At 41.8% G+C, this 19462-nt stretch overlaps 1 protein-coding gene across 1 annotated transcript in view; it reads right to left on the bottom strand.

The window, feature by feature from the left end:
• PPM1H (protein phosphatase, Mg2+/Mn2+ dependent 1H) overlaps positions 1 to 19462 on the bottom strand; it is a 132992-nt gene that overhangs the window by 52056 nt on the left and 61474 nt on the right. The window contains exons 3-4 of the mRNA XM_048947874.1: positions 8956 to 9300; positions 1152 to 1264 (exon numbers count right to left, since the gene is read on the bottom strand). Of these exons, the coding sequence (XP_048803831.1) occupies positions 1152 to 1264; positions 8956 to 9300 (458 nt within the window). The remainder of the gene's footprint in view (positions 1 to 1151; positions 1265 to 8955; positions 9301 to 19462) is intronic.

The raw sequence follows: 19462 nt of genomic DNA on the forward strand, positions 1-19462 counted from the left end.
TGCAAGGACTCATTCATTTGCCAGTTGAAGGAAAAAGATTTGAATGTCACTTGTGAAGAGGAACTTGGTGAGCAATTTACAACACATGTAGCAAGTTCAGTAAATTAAGATCACTAACAATGGAAAGCAAAGCACTTTATGCGCAGTGGATTTGTCTTCCTACACATTTCAATGCAGCAAAAGACTTGAGTGCTCTGTGAATACAGAATGAAACATGAACTGTGTGCACACTAAACCCAAACAACGAAAACATGTAACTGTAGTGTCTTCATCAAAATACAACAGTGTTCAGTATCTGTACAGACTTCAATTACACAGCTACTAACTGAACCCAAATGCAGTCTGTGTCACGCAGAGAACTACGCTCTGCTGGCCTGTTTATGCAGAGCACTGCCAGAAGAAACATGCAAAGGTATGAAGTCTTGCAAGAACAGCCTCGTTCTCTCTGGCAGTGGTATGGGCAAAGAATGAGAGAGAAGAAAGGAATGCAAGTGAGAGGCTCCCAGCATGTTCCTAGTTTTAGCTAAGTCAGAAGAAAAAGGAGCTTCTCATAATGAGATGTAAAGCATCCAACTTCTAACTGAAGCAAAGTAACAATTCTTGAACTACAGCATTCAGTTCTGAGAAACAGGCAAGTACATGAGTCAGAGCAGGACACAGTAAAATTCCTAACTTTTGGATAGCCTCTCCACCCCCCTGCAGTATATTTACTATACTCTCAATACCATTTTCAATTATATTAAAATCTGATAGCCAAGTGGGCTTCCAAGGCTAGACCTAGGGACAGCACCCTCAGGATCAGCAGTTCCAGATGTAGTCCCCCATCAAACAGTGTTCAGCATACAATTCTACTACACCTGTTTCAAAGGCTCTTCATAGTGTCTTTTCATTTCTCTGCCACCATCAACTCATTTAGAGACAGCAACAAGAAAGAAAAGATGAGTCAGTCACCTTGAGTGCATCCACCACTGAACTAGACACTGGAAGTCCAACACTACTGCATTAATTTTGCATTAATTTTAGTGAGAACTGTTAAGAGCCCAAACAAAAAACAGAACCTCCTGGTGATGCTATTTGCCACTAAGGAACTTGATAACACCAGATCTTGGGAGTTTGGGTGTGGGAGTAGAAGAGACATCACACTCACTTACCTGCTATCACCAGCATTTGCCACGTAAAGCTTCCCCAATAAATACACAACCACAAGGGCTGTGCAGCCACCAGAAATATTATACACGGTCCTCTCTCGTTCTATTTGCAAATCCTATAGGAAAAGAAAATAAAATGTATTAAAAAAAAGACAGCATTGTAATTAATACTTTAGAAAATGAAGATTCCCCTAAAAAATTACAATTTTCTTCAACTGCAAGTCACATTAGCTTTCTTTTCTATTTCAATTCTGGCTATATGCTCAGAAAGAATGGAAAGTCTTGGAGTACCAACTGCTTATGATACAAAGCTGGGGATAAAACAGGACAGGACTGTAAAACATCAGGCATCATGGAATAAAGGGCAATGCTGAGGGATGCAAGAGATTTTGCTACAGAAAAAGCACAAAGGCAGCAAAGATAAATGTAGCTGAACAACACATACCTGGTGGTATAATTGGAGAGCACTTTACATAGACAGCAAATAATTAATGAGACCTAGCTATGACATGAATAACTACTTGGTCTCCAAAGCGAAGGCTAGGATTGTGGAGCGTACACCTTTACAAACAGCAGCAAGATGCACTCATGCAAGAGGGCTACCCTTCAGAAATACAGAAGGCAGTGATGCTAAACTAGTTAACAAAAAAAAAACCAGTGTGAAATAGAACAACATCAGTAGAACAATGAAAGAACATTAGTACTAGGCATTCACAGAATTGCCAGTATGAGCCACAGTATGTAAGGCTGTATCTTGTCTCACTGATTTCATGAGGCCCTGGAAAGAATTTGTGAACGTGCACCAATTTAGAGAGGTATGTACCTACTCAATCGTTCTTCCCATGTTAAACTTCCAACTGATTCTGAGTTTAATAAGAAATACTACATAAAATACCATATAAATATAAAAAGCCCCCCTGCTTAATAGATGTGGAGAACACAAGTCACATCTGTCACTGACAATCAGTCAAGCCCAGCAGTATACATTATCCCAAGAAAGAGACCATGAAAAAAAAAAAGGTAAATGAGCTACTTCCCAGTATTCCATGCATCTTCAAAAAACTAATTGTATGTCAGTGAACTCACTCTGCTGCCTCGTAGCTTAGCTTCTGGTAATAACCCAACATGTTAAAGTCGCCCGCCTCTCCTGAGTCCAGAATCCAACCTAACATCAAACTGGTCTTTCCCTGTAATACTAGATTCAAACAGGGAGTGTCAGCTAACATAGCTATTGCAAGTAACTAGCAGATCTTTTCATCTAAACCTTGCCTCTCTGTGTGCTGTACTTCATTACTTGCATTAAGCAACAAACAGCTCAAATTGTCCATGCCTTGGGGTATGGGATTTAGGGCTTTATTTCAGAGCTTTATTTATCCGAGCAAAAGAACCACAACAAATGCTAACTATAACAGCTGCAATTTGCTTGGAAACCTGCAGCACCAAGGCAAGCCAGGGACTGCTCGTTGTTTCCTACACAATTCTGAAGAGGGAGGTGATCCAGGACAGAAGCGGGGATGCTCAGCAGTGCTCAGCGACTGTCCCAAGCGATCTGGACAGGGAGTGCTTCTATTACTAATAGCGCCTGTCACAAAGAATGTGACTGTGCAGGCCAGAGTGCAAACAGCCTGATCTTATTTGTGCCATCAACACAACAACGGGGAGAGCAGTGGGGACAGCAGAGGTGCACAGCGCTAACCAACATGGCCATCATCTGCCACACAGAGGAACTGCAAGCTGCTCTGCTGCAGACACTGGGTTTTGTGGCTCTTGCTACTCAGTGCAAGTATTTTTTTTTTTCCCCTTAATTTATCTCCTTTTTAATTTTTATTTTTTGGTAGGTAGGCTGTGGTGAAGGCCAGGAGGAAAACACCTCAAAGCTAAAATCAAATCTTGCAGAGCCTTTGGTCACAGACATGGGCTTGTTGCAAATGCCACTTTATCTAATCTTGCCATAGAGAAGCTGATTTTCCTCCCCGTGGTTTCCATATATTTTTAAATTAAGCTGAAAAGAGCAGTTCAAAGGAAGCAGATGTTTCTAACCATCAAAATAATTTAAACTTACAAATACTACAGTGGATTTTCCAGGCACCGCCAGGAATTTTAAAATAGCTTCATCTCCGCTGCTCGGAGTATCCTCTGAGACCTTGAAACAAAGTACAATTCCTCACCTGATTTCAGCCCTGTCACATGCACACTTCATGAGTGCTGGAATGCCTATATTAAAATCTATTCCCTTCAATAAGAAGAACTCAGAAGCGTTTATTATGGGATGGAGAATAATCCTTAGGGCCTCATTCTCAGAGTTTGCTTAACTTAAACTAGATCTTCGGTGCTGAAAGAGGTTTCCTATATCTCAACAAAATTTGAGGGAAAAAGATAAAACAAAATGAAGCCCACCATTACTACTAACTCATTCTGATGTAGAGATATCGATTTTTAATGAAATACGTTTCATCAGTGCTGCTGGGAAAGGGGTGCAGCACAAAGAGATGCAGAACACCTCTGAAACCTTTAGGGGTGTAAAGAGTTCTAGATGAAGGCTAAGTACATACAAAATTTTCCTAATTTCCCATCTGGGGAAAGATTTCAGAGCAACCTTTTTTTCCTCTTCCCCCATCTCCTTTTCCGTAGGATGCAAAACATTTCTATATAGCAATCTGCTTGTAGAGGAAGAGATGAGCAAAACTGGGTTGAATCATACTTCTAGTACTTGAAGGGGGAATGACTGTTTACATGGGTTAGTGATATGACAAGGGGGAATGGTTTTAAACTAAGACAGGGGAGGCCAACTGTGTTCAGGGCTGCATTAGAAAAGGGGTGGCCAGCAGGGAGAGGGAGGTGATTGTCCCCCTCTGCTCAGCTCTTGTGAGGCCCCATCTGCAGTATTGCATCCAGGCCTGGGGCCCCCAGTGCAGGAAGGATGTGGAGCTCTTGGAGCGGGTCCAGAGGAGGGCACTAAGATGATCAGAAGGCTGGAGCACCTCTCCTATGAAGAAACGTTGAGGACACTGGGCTTGTTTAGGTTGGAGAAGAGAAGGCTCAGGGGAGATCTCATTGTGGCCTTTCAGTACTTGAAGAGAGCATATGAACAGGACGGGGAACAGCTGTTTAGGAGGGTGGATAGTGATAGGACAAGAGAGAATGGTTTTAAACTGAGACAGGGGAGGTTTAGGTTAGATATTAGGAGGAAGTTTTTCATCCAGAGGGTGATGATGCACTGGAACAGGTTGCCCAAGGAGGCTGTGGATGCCCCATCCCTGGAGGCATTCAAGGCCAGGCTGGATGTGGCTCTGAGCAGCCTGGTCTGGTGGTTGGTGACCCTGCACACAGCAGGGGGGTTGAAACTAGATGATCATTGTGGTCCTTTTCAACCCAGGCCATTCTATGATTCTGTGATGATAATATGATCTCTCTTTCAGTCCAAAGGGCAGTATGGGGCACACTCTCAGATCTTGACAGAGCTAAAAAACTTCACTCAACAAGTGGAAAATGAGTATGAACTGAAGGCTGAAGAATGAAGGGTGAAGAATTAGAAGACTCATTAGTAGCTGTGATAACACCTTCCTAACATCTGCAAAATGGTCTTAAAAAAAAAAAATAGAGAAAGAAAAGGATTTCTGTATCCTCTGCTGAAAAGGGTGACGTTTATACCAAGGAGGGAAATAATCTGTGCTCTGCCCCCTACTGAGGATGGGGAATGTTGCAGCAGGCAGGAGCAGGGCACCCACAAGAGTTGCCTTATGCCCAGCCCCCCCAGGGGATGGAGCACAGGGGCAAGCTAAGGCTTGGACCTGAGCTTTCCCGAGCAAAAACACTCGTTTGTCATGCTAGCTTATAGTCCTTTTCTAAAAACAGAAGTCGACTGCGCCACAAAGGCAGCACTGTTTGCTCATCCAGAGGCTCACAGCAGCTTGCTCATGCCACCTCGTGGAGATCTGCCAGAGCAGCTCTGGTGCCTCTGTAAGCGTGGCGTGGGCAGCGGCCTGGCGTGCTGCAGGGCTCCCGGCCTCGTCCTTCCTTCCAGCGTTTTCCATCAGCGTGCATGAGGCACGTCTTGGGCTGCGGGCATGAGCCACCGGCAGCTCTGCCCTGGCTGGCTCATACATGCAGGCTGCTGCACGGGCAGGGTAGAGGATGAGAGAGAAGCAAGTGAGAGTGCAGAGAAGTGTGTGCCAGCTGCATCTGATGCCAAATTTTAAAAGTTCAGGATCTTGAAAACAGACGTAGGTAAACTGATCAAACCACAGTATCATCATTACAACCAGTCATCATACTGCACTAAGAACGACAATAACTATTCTTCAGCTGCATCCATCCTCAGAATAGGTCCTCTGGTAGTTGTAGCTTGCTTGACAGCAAGTAACTTTACCTCCTACACACAGGATATCCATTAACTTTTTTTTTTTTTTAATTAAAAATCATGTTTCAGAGGGCATAAAGTCAAAATTAACTCTTTAAATTGCTTTAGCTCAGTCAAAGAGGCATCAAAATGGCTGTATCACAGCTGCAAGCCCCTTTATTTCTAATGGCTATTTAAAGGAAGTTTCTTTGAAAAAGGAAAACCATTCAGTGTGTTGGTCTCTGAAGATTGATGCCATTTGAGTTTGAAGCATTTTGTAAAGTATCTGTTTAGATTTGAATCAAAAGAATCTCGAAAAAGAAGAAAAAGCTTGATACAGCAGACACCACTGTCTTCCAGTAAATCACACAGCCCAGGTATGTGCCATTTTTTCCCATCCAAGATAAAGAGGGTTTAGTGTAGAATAGGTGCTTCCTATCCGAGGTCTTTAAATTAAATACTAAATTGCTCTCATGCACAAAAGGTTAAATTCAAGGAAAGGATTTAGTTTAATGCTTCTATCCAGTAATGAAGACTATTTGGAAGCATCCACTCAGCTCCTAAATCTCTACATACACATCTCAAAACTCAAGAGATGAAAATTAGAGGATTTGACTTGGAATAACTCCAAAACTTAAGCTAATTTATTTTCATTCAAGTAATTGTGGTCACTGACAATTATTGACATTAAGCGTTATTATTAAATAGAACAGTGAAAACACATCACAAAAGCTTTCTAGTCCCAGTTTCAACACAGAGAACACTCTCTAGTAGTGCTTCAAAAAGGGGAGCATCTTTATTCCTGAACTTTTTAAGTTAGGCAATGACATGACCTGTATCAGCTTCCTACAGTGTTTTAAAGCACATAGCTGTAAGACAGGCAATGTCCAAAAGAAAATCGCACCTGACAAAGAAGAATAATTTTTAAGAACCATTTGATAAATAGCATTTTATTTGACAATCGAGGTTAGAATAGGGAGAGCTTAACAAGAATTCAAAAGACATTTGGGGAAGAAAGAAAAGGTACAAAAAAAAAAAAAAATCTCCTGATAAAAGGGAACAAAACCTTCAATAGATAAACCTGTCAGGTTCAATTGTTCAATTTAAAAAAAAAAGTATCTTTATCTATCCAACACTTTCACCAGGTTCAAAGGGCTCCTTTCAGTACTAGACGTTTAGGAAACAACACCAAGATGTCTGCCTATGGGTCCAGGAACATGAGCTTTCACCAAGTGCTTGGTAAAATGATACACACCGCTTGCATGAAACCCTTGAAAATTATGCAAGTTTTAACTGCACTGAACTACCTCAACAATATCCACGATGTTCCAATACAAAGCAGCAATAGACAAACAACGTACTGCAGAGGAGGCCCCAAGTCTTCTTACACAGACTGCTAGGAGCATAAGCCAGCAGGAAGTCATAGAGAGGTGGGATGAATCACTGCAGGCACAGATGAAATTCATGAGTGCTGATCTTATGAACCGCAGAACCCTTAGGCAGACATTTATGCAAAAGAATATAGTCTTGTCCCTAAACCACATACGAACACAAGACACCACCTAGAGTTTAAGATAGATACAATTATCTAATGCTTTTCTTAATCTCACTTCTATTATTATTATCATTATACTTCCTTTTAAACCAAAAGATAATGCCAGGAATGTACTGCATTATGATAGTCATACTAACAGTCATTTATACAGCCAAGTAAAAGTAGGAATTAAATAACTATTCTGATCTGTAGAGTACAGTCAAAGGCACAGGGAGGAAAACAAGATACAGGTTGTCCAAGGAGGCTGTGGATGCCCCATGCCTGGAGGCATTCAAGGCCAGGCTGGATGTGGCTCTGGGCAGCCTGGTCTGGCGGTTGGTGACCCTGCACACAGCAGGGGGGTTGAAACTCGATGATCATTGTGGTCCTTTTCAACCCAGGCCATTCTATGATTCTATGATACTCTCCACAGTTTGGAAAAAGGGAGGACAGATTATTATAATCCACGTCTGGAATAACCAGACATCACATCTGTAATAACTTATTCAGGGTTTCTACTATTCTCCTCTATTACGGCTTTTCCACTGCTCTAAGAAACAAGCTTTCAGGAAAATCCCCAGCCAAATACTAGGGTACAGCAGACAGGCAGTATCATCTCTTTCCTCCTTCAACAGAACAGGGAACAAGCTAGTTCTTCCTTTCTGAAGGGGGAGTGCTAAACTGACAGGAGATTTTCACACGTCCTCTTTGCTTGCAGCTAGCAGAAACTCAGCCCAGTTGCTGCAGTGCATTAATATGCTCTCAGGTCCCACACTGAACCATGGCTGTAGATTTACTCATGGACAACTCAATTTGTGATTGTTTGCCTGCACATCCTTGGGAAGAAAGGGCAATTCTGCAAGATAATTGCTACTCTGAATTCAAAGTGAAAGATCACTTTGTTATAACATTTGAAGTTCCTAATTAGATGCATGTACTAAACAAAATTCATATATATCAGAATAAGCTATGATTGAATCCTGCCTTTGTACTTCTTTTCAGGCAACAAATAAAACCTCTGGGAAATGTTCATTAGTTCAAAAACCTTCTGCTCAAAAAAGAGGCTTAAAAAAAAAAAAGAGAGAGAAAAGACATCTCTCAAGACCTGATCCCAGATGTACTTGCTGACAGACCAAGTCTCTGCTCTGCCTGACTAGAATTATCTTTAAGACTGATAAGGGCTGAATGGGGAAGTGCAGAGCAACTGCATCAATTATAAAAACTCAAAGAGAAAACAGCTTCCAATGGGGAAATTTGAGAATATTCTGTTTCCACAGGACCCCGATCTTTTCCCAGATGTTCTTGCTGTACACAAATCAAGTGGGTGACAGGAACATCCCTCATGCCCCACTCACCCACACCCAACCGACCTCACTTGAGAGTTGTATACATTCCCACAGACACTGTCTTATGAGCCACCCTAATGCTAACAAGAACTGCAGGTCAACAGATCAAGGAAGCTAGGGTGCTGAGGTGCCTTTGCTGCTGCTTTCATAGAGCAAGGAGGCTTTCTAAGGCACACATCTGTATATGCAGATGTAACAGCCAAAGTTGAAATCTGCTATTGTGAAGCAACACTGATTTTTAATCTTAAAAAGAAAAGAAAAAGAATAAAAAGGAGAGGAAAGAACAAACAAGTTTCTAAGAGTCCTTCTAGCAGAGAAAAGTGCAAATGGGATTTAGGATACCACTCCTGTTTGAGTGCTAATGAGCTTGGCAGCAGCTTCCACAGACCCAAGAACAATTACTTGCCTCACACAAATGCAACAAGTAAGCTATTGAGGCTCTTAAACACTATCTATATATGGACAGAGTTATTTAAGTAGAAAAAAAAAAAAAGGAAAAAAAATATATTCCTTACTGCTTGTTTTGCCCAGGCCATGTGACCGATGGACATATGAAGTGTGGACTTCAGAACCTAAAGATATACATACCATTTCCTTGAATGCACTTTCTATAGCCCCAATAACCAGGCACTCATGTGGGATCTTCTTCTCAGTGAAGAAGCGTGTCGGGGGGGTGCTGGGTGAGCCCGGGGCCCCCACACCACCCCGCAGGGAGGCTGCCCGTGTCAGCGTCCTGCTGTTGGTGGATGTGTTGTCAGGTTCCTCTCCCAGGCAGGTGGGTGGGAGAACAGCCGTGTTCCTCAGGATGTCCACAATCTCCTGCAGCTGCTCCAGGATGTGGTGCTGCAGCAGTTTGGAAGCGACCACAGCTGCGCCTGACCCAGCATGTCCATCAAACAGGGACCAGTAGTACAGGTTGATCCCATCTGAGTCCTGGGGAGACAGTAGGAAAAGAGAAGAGACTGTCAGATTGCTGCAACCACAAGTGAGGTGAAGGAGCAGCCAGTGGCTTGACAGCAGCAGGTAAAGCACAGTTAACTCTCCTAGATATAACCTTCCCACTGAAATGGAGAAATACCCATGTCAGTACAACCCTAGGAAATAGATGTGAACTTGTGCCTATTTTTTTTAAACACTCTAACTCAAAAACCCAACAAAGGGATGAACTTGTAGTCTTTTCCACCTTCCATTCCTTACAGAACACTCTTGACCATGCAATTATGTGATACTGAATTTATCTCTTAATGACTGTGTAGAGAAGTATTTGAGAGTTACATCATTGATGAATGACAGACCTACCACTATGGAGAGGAAAGCTACCCAAGATGGCACCTGGTACTTCTGTGACAGATCCTTTTCTCACTGGACATTAGGCCAAGGACCCAGCTAGTACCAAGGTGTGGTTCCTACCTCCACGATAGGTAGGTAAGGCCCACCATGCTGACAGATAAGACAGCTCAGACTTTTTGTACCTGTGCCAGCTTGGAAACCAGCACACAGGTCCTCAAGGAAGGTAGACATAAGTGGGTCCAGCCACATTCCACCCATGCTACACATTCACTGCCTAAATATTCCCAGTCTTCTGACAAGCTTCTTGTATGGTACTGGAGTTACATACCCCCTGATCAGAACAGCAAGTGTTTCAGTACAGCTCTCAGAATCACAGCATCTCACACAGAATCATAGAATCATGGTTCTCTACTCAGACTTGTTCAGACAGGTGTAACTCAGCAGTGCTCTTGCTCTGATTTGAGTAGAAACCATGCTCGTGTAGTGGTGTTTGCTATCCATTAGCCCATGTCAGAAGGTAGACCAAATTCTAGGCAGAACAAGCTCAGACCTGCCTGAAAAAGCATTAAGGAGCCATACCCAAGATAACCTTAAGTTTTCTGTGAAATTCATCACAACATGTTTAGTAAAACATTTAAGGAGTAACAAAATTTGTCTTTGTGTGATGACGTATTTGACAGCAGGATCAGGAAATGATAATTCCAGTCTCTTTTGCCCTGTTTCTTCTTAAATCTGCATCTTCTCCCAGCTTTGCTGAAATAAATGTTTGTGGGGCTGCCCTGCAAGTCAGACAGGAGTAGAGTAATACAGACATAGAAATAGATGATTTTGCAGGGAACTGGAATCAGACAATACTACTGCAAAACATCAAATACTATGAAAGCATAACCTGTATCTCACAACAGTCAAATAACTTAAAAAAAAATAAAAAAAAGTATATGTATGTTTCTGTCTGTGGTTTAATTTAGGACAGCAGACATTATGGCAATTGCTCCACAGCTACAATACATGTATTCCTCTCATTCACCTGATAACTGCTCCCTTACATGACAGATCAGCATACAGTCCAGACACCACCTGAATCCCATTACAGTGTTTGCCCAAAACACTGATTATTCAAAATTTGTGCATAGGGCTGTGAACTGCAGCTCCTTTTACTTTCTGCTGTTCCGGTTGTTCCACAAAGGTGCTGTTCATTGGCAGCAGGACAGAGAAAACAGATCGGAGTAGGAACACCATGCACTGCCACTCAAAAGAAATTATTAATTGCTGCCCTCAGCTACAAAATCCAAAACCTAATGAAAAACGTCTCTTTTGGCAACATGTATGTAGGCCGTCGCTACAAGTTCATGCCGTTCAAAGTGCAAAAGGTTCATTACTGAAAAAACACTGATACTTAGAACTTTCTTTGAAATGCATATTCTTAGAGTCTTGATCATAAAAAATTACTTTTGTTTTAAGCTGATGCCAAAAACATAGACAGCGTGTAGTGAAGTTCAAACAAATTCTTAACCGTTTCATTAAGAATATAGTCACCTGTACAGTGGAGTTTCCTCAAGTCCAAATTCTATCAAGGATAGGAATTCAGCAGTTTATCTTGTGCATTCTTCATTTCATTACTGAAATGCTGAGAAATGGGAGGACAGTCCTGTGGATTACTCACCACAGTAAGTATTATATAGTGGAAGGGGAAAACAAGAACAAAAAAAATACCCCACTGTTCTGAATGCATCTCCTTATCCAGCCCCACTCCACTTGCCCATTCTGGTACATACACCAAAAACCTGCTGTGAATTTTTATCCCTGAGGGCATGATGGGCAGTTGTGCCAGCTCACTCTTAGGTCAGAACTGCTCCAAGTTCACACTACAGTTGGCTGTAAAGTTCTGCTTAAACTATTTTTAACATGTAATAGGATTACTGACCAAAAAATCTCTCTGTAAAACCAGTTTGCTTTTTGTGCAAAGTACGAAGTAGTTTGCCAACAGAAACAAGCATCCCAAACTGGAAGTGTTTTAACTAAAAACTGAAATCATTTATTTAAAGCAGCAATACTGCCTCATGGGAATAGATGATCGAATTACTTATGCTTCCATCTCTTAGGGTTTGGTTCCCTGGACAAAATACCTCCCTCATGATACACCATGGACACATAATGCTTCCAATCTCAAACTGAAAAAGAAATACTTTGCCTTCCACCTAGACGTAGCCCAGAGTGTATGGGAAAGATGTGTTTCTCTAGGATAATTTCTAATCTGAACAAGCCTCACATTAGCTTAGTAGTAAAATAAAGGGTCAGGGATCATGAAGTTTCAAACAGTTCAGAACAATACCCTATGACTAAAAGTGAAATTGAAGCATTATCACTTGTTTCCTCTAAGACACTGGGAAGCACGGAGTAGCACAGAAAAGCTCACGTGAGCCCTCAGTCTGTCACTGACATGAATGTGACATGATCATGTCAACTCTGGTAGTTCCTGCACAGTTAACCTGTCTTCTTGCTCTTTTTTGGACCAGTAGCTCTAAAACAATTCAATGTTGCTACCAGTTAAGCTGAATTGAAACATTCATGTTGCACACCTCCACGACAGTTCTCTAGATTGTCTGTACAATCAATAGAGGGGAAAAAAAAACACAAAAAACCTGCACTTTCACACCATCTTCATATAACTCAAGTGGTCTTATTTCTCCCTATCAGCTGCAGAAATAGCCTTGATAACTGAGAGGTCTGTGTTATAAGCATATAAATTCACAGGAGATGACTACCGCAATACTGCTCTTATACACGCCTTTGATGTGAGATAAAATCATAGAATGATTTGGGTTGGACGGGACCTTAAAGATCACCTAGCTCCAACCTCCCAGCAGTGGGCAAGGACACATTCCACTAGCTCAGGCTGCCCAGGACCCCATCTAAGCACCTGGCCTTGAGCACCTCCAGGGATGGGGCATCCACAGCTTCTCTGGGCAGCCTGTGCCAGCATCTCACCACTCTCACACATTTAACCTATTTTCTTTCAGTTTGAAGCCATTATCCTTTTTCCTATCACTACATTCCCTGATAAAGAGTCCCTCTCAAACTTTCCTGCAGGTCCCCCTTTAGGTACTAGAAAGCCTCAATGAGGTCTCTCCAGCTCTCCTTCTCCATGCTGAATGAGCCCAGCTCCCTCAGTCTGTCTCCATAGATTGGTGCTCCAGCCCTCTGATCATCTCTGTGGCCTCCTCTGGACCTGATCCAACATATCCACGTCCTTCTTATGTCACAGACCCCAAGGCTGAACACAGGACTCCAGGTGGGGCTGCATAAGGACAGAGCAGAAGGGGACTATGACCTTCCTCACCCTGCTGGACACCCCTCTTTTGATACAGACCAGAATACATTTGGCTTTCTGGGCCACACATGAATAATCTCATGCTCTCCTCAGGGACAAGGCAAAAAAAGCCTAATTAGAAGAAGCTGTAATACTCTTTACCAAGTTGTGAAAAAGACCAGTAGCCACTTAAAGAATTTAAGGAATAATGCTCACCAAAATTTGAATTGGTCTGAATGCATTACACAGGGCTGCATATTCTTGAACACAAAGTCAGAGAACCAAAGCTGTCACCATAACAAACATTGTGCACCATCCCTATTCCAGAAGTTGGTCTTCCACAGAAGGACAAGTGAAACATGAGCAAACCAATGCAGAACTGACACTGAGGACAAAAAAAATCTTAGTAATCAGTGTGTATTTTACTAATATTACTTGTAAACAGCAGCAATACAGGATGCTCTACTGCCTTAACTGCTGGAATCTGCAGGCATTATTGTAACAAATGTTAGTCTCCACAGACCTATATGTATTTCTGTGAAGCCTGATTAACTTCTGAACTAATCAAGAGTATTACCATGAATAAAATATTAGTTGTCTAAATAAAGAAGCAGAAATAAAACTCCTTTTCCCCACCTTGAAAGTAAAAACAGCTCCCTTGTTTGAACTGATTGAATTCTCCAAAACCCATACCAATTTCATAAGAACTAAATATACAGTGTAAATAAGGCAGGAACTCAGAATGAATAAGGGCTAGCAGTTAAGTCAAAAGGCACAAAAAGATCCTTGTTTTTCTCCCATAGCTGAGATGCCCTCTGTAGCCACCACACAATTACCTATTTTGGTGTGTATATGCAGAGTTGTTCTCCATCTGTCATGTTTGAGAACCTTGGAACTTCTTTTCAACACAAAGATATTACCACACTTCAAACTACGAGACACTGATTTCCACTACTGGTTGGTATTCTTTCTTTATGAATCCCTATTCATAAATGAAAGTGGACAGAGCCCTCAATTGGGAATATGTCTAGTTAACACATCCTAATGTAGTTCAGGTTTTCTTTCGAAACAGTCTGATTCAACATTCTGAATAGCTATCAAATACATCAAGAGAAAACAGATCCTTCACTGCATTGACCTTCCAATTCATTTCCCATATGCACTAGGAAATTTAATAAGCCTCAGACTCCTCAACTGCTGACTTTGCATTCAGGAAGGCTCAAGAATCTCCTGGGTTTTGTAATTGTAAAACATAATTAAGACATGCAAAGTTTTGGTCAAGTAATGGATGAGAAATCACAACAGAAAATGAATATGTACAAATAATTGGAGCTTGGATATAGAAAAAGCAGGGCACTGTTAGTCATAAATAGCAATCAATTTCAGGCAGTTTCCAGGTAAGCTAGACAGTGGTCTCACACTGTAAACCTTCAGAGCTTTTTTATTCATCTAATTCAAAACAGGCAAATGAAATATGTTGCCACTCAAGATTCTGAAAAAAAAAACACAACAACAACAACAAGAAAAACACAAAAAACCCATAATCCACTCAACTACTATTGTACAAAATATGAACTACACATAGAAAAGGTGTAAGAGCAAGTACTGGGTTCTAATACAATCTGAACTGTGTAAGCAGTTGCCACCCTATCCTCAGTTAAAAGCCTCCTTGTGGCACCAGCAGTGCGTTCAGCTACATATAGCAAAGAATTAGCCTTCTGTTGTACAAAAAAAATACTTCTTCCCATCTTTGAGACACGAAGAAAACTGCAGAACTATTAATTATGTATCTCCAGGGTACAATGACAATTAATAATGCATGATATATGACATTAAGTCCTGACTGTCGCTATGACAATCCTTTGCTGTATGGCTGGAGTTCCATGCACTGATGGCCTTCGGTGCTCACCATCATGGTATTCCTCAGTTAGAGGGCACTTCAGCTGTGGGCAGGCACTGCCAACATGGAGGCAGGAAGATCAAGGGGTCCCATGGGACCACCTGTCTGCAGCCCATGTGGCAATGGGACAGAATTGTGCTGAGAGTGGGATGGGGTGAGCGCCACGCATCACTTCTGTGAAACATCTTTCCCCAGGTGCAGCTGTGGTGAGGCAAAGCCTGGCTGTAGAGACTGCACTCCAATGCACAGCCAAGTGCATTACCATAAGGGAGAGAGCTCTCATTCCTCTTCCTCAAAGGAAGAGGAGGAGAAAATACGATGAAAAAGCGATTAAGGATTGAGAGAAGTACAGGGAGATCACTCACCAAGTACTGTCACATGTAAAACAGATTCAGCATAAGAGATACTAATGTAATTTATCACCAATAATAACAGTCTAGATCATTAAGAAACTGAAGTCAAACTAAAAACATCTTCCCACACCATTCACCCCCTTCTACCTACTCCCCTCAAGGCAGTGCAGGGGAATGGGGGCCTCCCGTCAAGTCAGCCCATGATCTTGTCTCTGCTGCTCCTCCATGGTCACTGTGCCCCTGCTCCACATGGATTCCTCCTACAGGATGCCATCCTTCCTGAACTGATTCTGTGTGGGTTTCCCACAGGCTGCAGCTCTCCTAGCCCTACTTCAAAATGGGCCCATATGCCACAGGGCCGACCATTCAGGAACTGCTTCAGCTCTGTCCCCACAAGCAGCAGCTCCCTTTTGCCTCCTGACCCACTACAAGCTCCTCTTCATGTGCTGCAGCTCCAGCCCAGGGCCGCTCCTGCAGTTATCCATGGGCTGTGGCCTTCAGGCCTCATCCATTGCTGCATCATGGGCTCCTCCATGGCTGTACATAGAGATCTGTTCCACGTGGTGCCCATGAGCTGCAGGGGAGCAGCCTGCTCCACCACGGGCCTCTCCTTAGAGGGGAGATTTAGATTGGATATAAGGAAAAGCTTTTTTACAATGAGGGTGGTGAGGCAGTGGAACAGGTTGCTCAAAGATGTGGTGGATGCCCTGTCCCTGGAGACATACAAGGTCAGGTTGGATGGGACTCTGAACAACCTGATCTAGCAGCAGGTGACACTATTCATTGCAAAGCAGTTGGACTAGATGGTCTTTCAAGGTCCTTTTCAACTCAAATGATTCTATGATTCTCCTGGGCTGCAAGGGGTTTCCGCTCTGTGCCCAGAGGACCTTCCACCCTCCCTCTGTACTGATCTTGATGCTTACAGGGCTGTTCCTCCTCTCACAGTGTTCCCTCTCCTGTCTCCCAGCTGCTTTTACACAGCAGTTTTTCCCTTTCTTAAATACGTTCTCCCATAGCACACCCACCGTTACTCATGGCTCAGCTCCACCCAGGGGCAGGTCTGTGTTGGAGCAGCAGTAGCTGGCTCTGATCTTACATGGGACTTAGCAGAGTTGCCGGGCTCAGCTCATCTCTGCAGACACCCTATTATCAAAACTTTGCCACATAAGCTCAATACATCAGCATGGCTTTGCACTGCTCCCTTGAGCTGCACTGCTAACTGCAAGGCTGCAATGATGGAGTCAGCATGAAATAACACTAAGCACACAATCTCAGATGCAGCAGCCATCTCAGTTTCATGCACTTCCCAAAAACCTGGGCAAAACAAAGATGGCATAAGGCCTTCTCAAACATTCAGTGGAAAAAAGGTAAAATCTAAGGAAGTTGAAACAGATTGAATTAAATGAAGAGACACCAAGTTACAGATTGTATTTACCTCATGCACAATACTTTAAAATAAACTAAGCTAAACTAGGAAATATCTCTCCTCTTCAGACAAATACTCAGTAAATCACTTCCCTCATCTCTTCTTCATCCAGTATTTCTACAAAGTGCTTCTGTACTCAGAGATGATTTCATATGTTACAGTGGGATGTGATGTCCCCATGAGGCTCCTACAGGATTAATGCCCTGGCTTTCTTAATATACACTTGCTGGGATGATATTACACTATGCAGTGGAGTGTCTCAACGCTATATTTATACAGTAGGCTGGACTTGATCCCCAGAGGTCCTTTCTGACCCCTATGATTCTATATCTTTTTGATACAGATTTAACTCATAACATTTAGCAATGACTCAGACATTTTTTAAAAGTATTCACTTCCACTGCTAACAATGCTATGTAAAGGAAAAGTACAATATTCAATTTCAATATTAAAACACAAAAATAAAATAAAATAATTCTAAATAATGTGTACTGTTCCCCTTCCTCCCTTTTTTCAGTATCTTCAAGCAGCAAAAGATGTACAAAGGAAAAAATCTAACTAATTGCTAGTGTAAGACTGCCCTCTAGTAGAAAAATTTCTCCAGGAATATGCTGCTTGTTTTGAGAAAATACATAACAAATGTAAATTCAGAAGCTGTGGTCTAATAGTATAGTAGCACAGGTTTTACACAGCTAAACAATGAGTGCTACAGCACCTTCAAGAGTCACATAAAAAACACAAGTAAAGTTGTTGATAAGAAGAAAGAAGGTAACAAGTAGCATGGAATCTGTACTGTATTATACATATCACTTGGCTTCTCAGTTCAGACTCTCTTCCAGTCAAAGTATGTTAGAAGTAGAAGAAAGTAAAGAAGATCGGAAATAAAAAGATTTCTCTTAAGAAACTTGAAAGGAAGTGGCAGGTTTTTCCAAAATGGAGATAAAAGATACAGAATCAAAGTAGGAAATACAGAAGAAATCAGAAAAGTCTGAGCTATTTCACACAACACAGCCTCATCTAATATCCAGTCATCCCAATGACAATTCAAATGATTAAAAAAAAAACAAACCAAAAAACAGCTTACAAAAATACACAATCAGTTTATAGGCCCTATCACTATTGTACTGCAACTGTATGGTGTCTGCAATGTTATATAACATCAAGGCTAATTAAGACATCTTTCTGATGATGAAGTTTTATGGTCCTGTATTCTTAATGCAATCTACACACACTAAGTACGTAATGTTTGGAAAAGAGTACCTTCTTGGGAAGATGACTAACTGCAGGAAGCTGTATAAAATATAGTGTGCCTTTGCTCTCCTGGGAAGCATCTGGTAGCACTCAAAACTGAAAATTAACTGGACGTGGGAAATATCATTTTGAACCTTTCAGTAGTCCATGCATGCTCCCATAATATGAAAACAGAGGCAAATTCAGTACTGTTACACCCATCTGCAGCAGGGATGCAGAGGCAGCTGATCTGTTTTCCCCCAGGCTAGACCTAGAACTTAAATGGGATATCAGAGCAGAATCAGCATCCCTACACAGTACCAGAATGCACCTACACAAGTTGGTATCTGTTTCAGGGTCCTTGCAGTGCACTGTGTGCATTACAGCAGTACCTTTGTTGCCAAACACACCCATCACATGCACTAAGCATGTAGTTGCTTATTTTTGTGTATTTTATATATACATGCAAGTACTGTGGACAGATACATGCTTCATTAAAAATAATCAGTGCATACAAAAATTAAATACACTCACAGAACCAAACACTTGTGCAAATTAACAGCAGGCAGCTGGATGGTCTAAGACAGACTTTTTTTTTATAAATAGACTATTGAAACAAATTCTATTTTGCCTGGTTTGTGTGTATGCAAAACTCTTTAATCTAAACAAGTACAGGAAACAATTCTTTATCCTGGAGAGCGTAAATACGTACTTGAAAAAAATTGTGACAGTCTGAATGCAATGGGGAATATAAGCACAGGGAACTGGTACAAATGATTTTAAGAAAGACTTGAAAAAGGAAAGGACAAGGCTATTTGCAAACAGCAGTCTGAAGATGCTACGGCAATAAGGAAGTATGAAGCAGAGCAAAAGGAGCCAGTGGTGAGGAAGAAGATGAGTAGTACTTGGTCCTCAGGACGTCAATGACTTCTGCAGACATCAGGTGCACTGAGCCATGGGGTTGTGAGAGACAAACTGAAGCACACCAGTGATCACAACCCAAAAGTTAAAAAAAAAAACTAGAAAAGAGAAAAAAAAAGCATGTATTTATAGACCAGTGAAGGACTAGTTAGCACCTAGGGAGAAGTGGTGTTCTCCTAACAGAAGAGAGAATGTATGGTTATTCACACTGTTCATCTTCAACTCCCAGACAGGGCATTTTGAGAGAGCTGAATGTCTGAATTTAACACAGTATGAAACATTCCTGGAGCCTGAGCCCATGCTTAAAGAACAAATGAAATAACAGGTCCAGAAACAAAACAGATGAACAGAAGATGATTCTAACAGAGCGTACATGGCATCACTCTCCCTATATACAGATATGATCAGTGATCACTGAATTCAGGGTGCTGGAGGACCTTAACCTACCTATCTAAACCAAGTTTATGATAAGCAATACTGCTTCAGTAAGTAGAATCCAAAGGAAGAGTCCAACACTTCATAAAATTGTGTGACTAAACAAACAGCGACGCTGTTATCCTTGCAGTGACCTTCACTGGATAACTTAAACACAGCCATTAATCTCACAGTACTCTGAAGCAGTAAATTTCTCATGATTGTTTTCAGAAATGAAAAGGAAAATGTGA

Source organism: Lagopus muta, chromosome 1 (assembly GCF_023343835.1).
Source record: "Lagopus muta isolate bLagMut1 chromosome 1, bLagMut1 primary, whole genome shotgun sequence".
NCBI lineage: Eukaryota > Metazoa > Chordata > Aves > Galliformes > Phasianidae > Lagopus > Lagopus muta.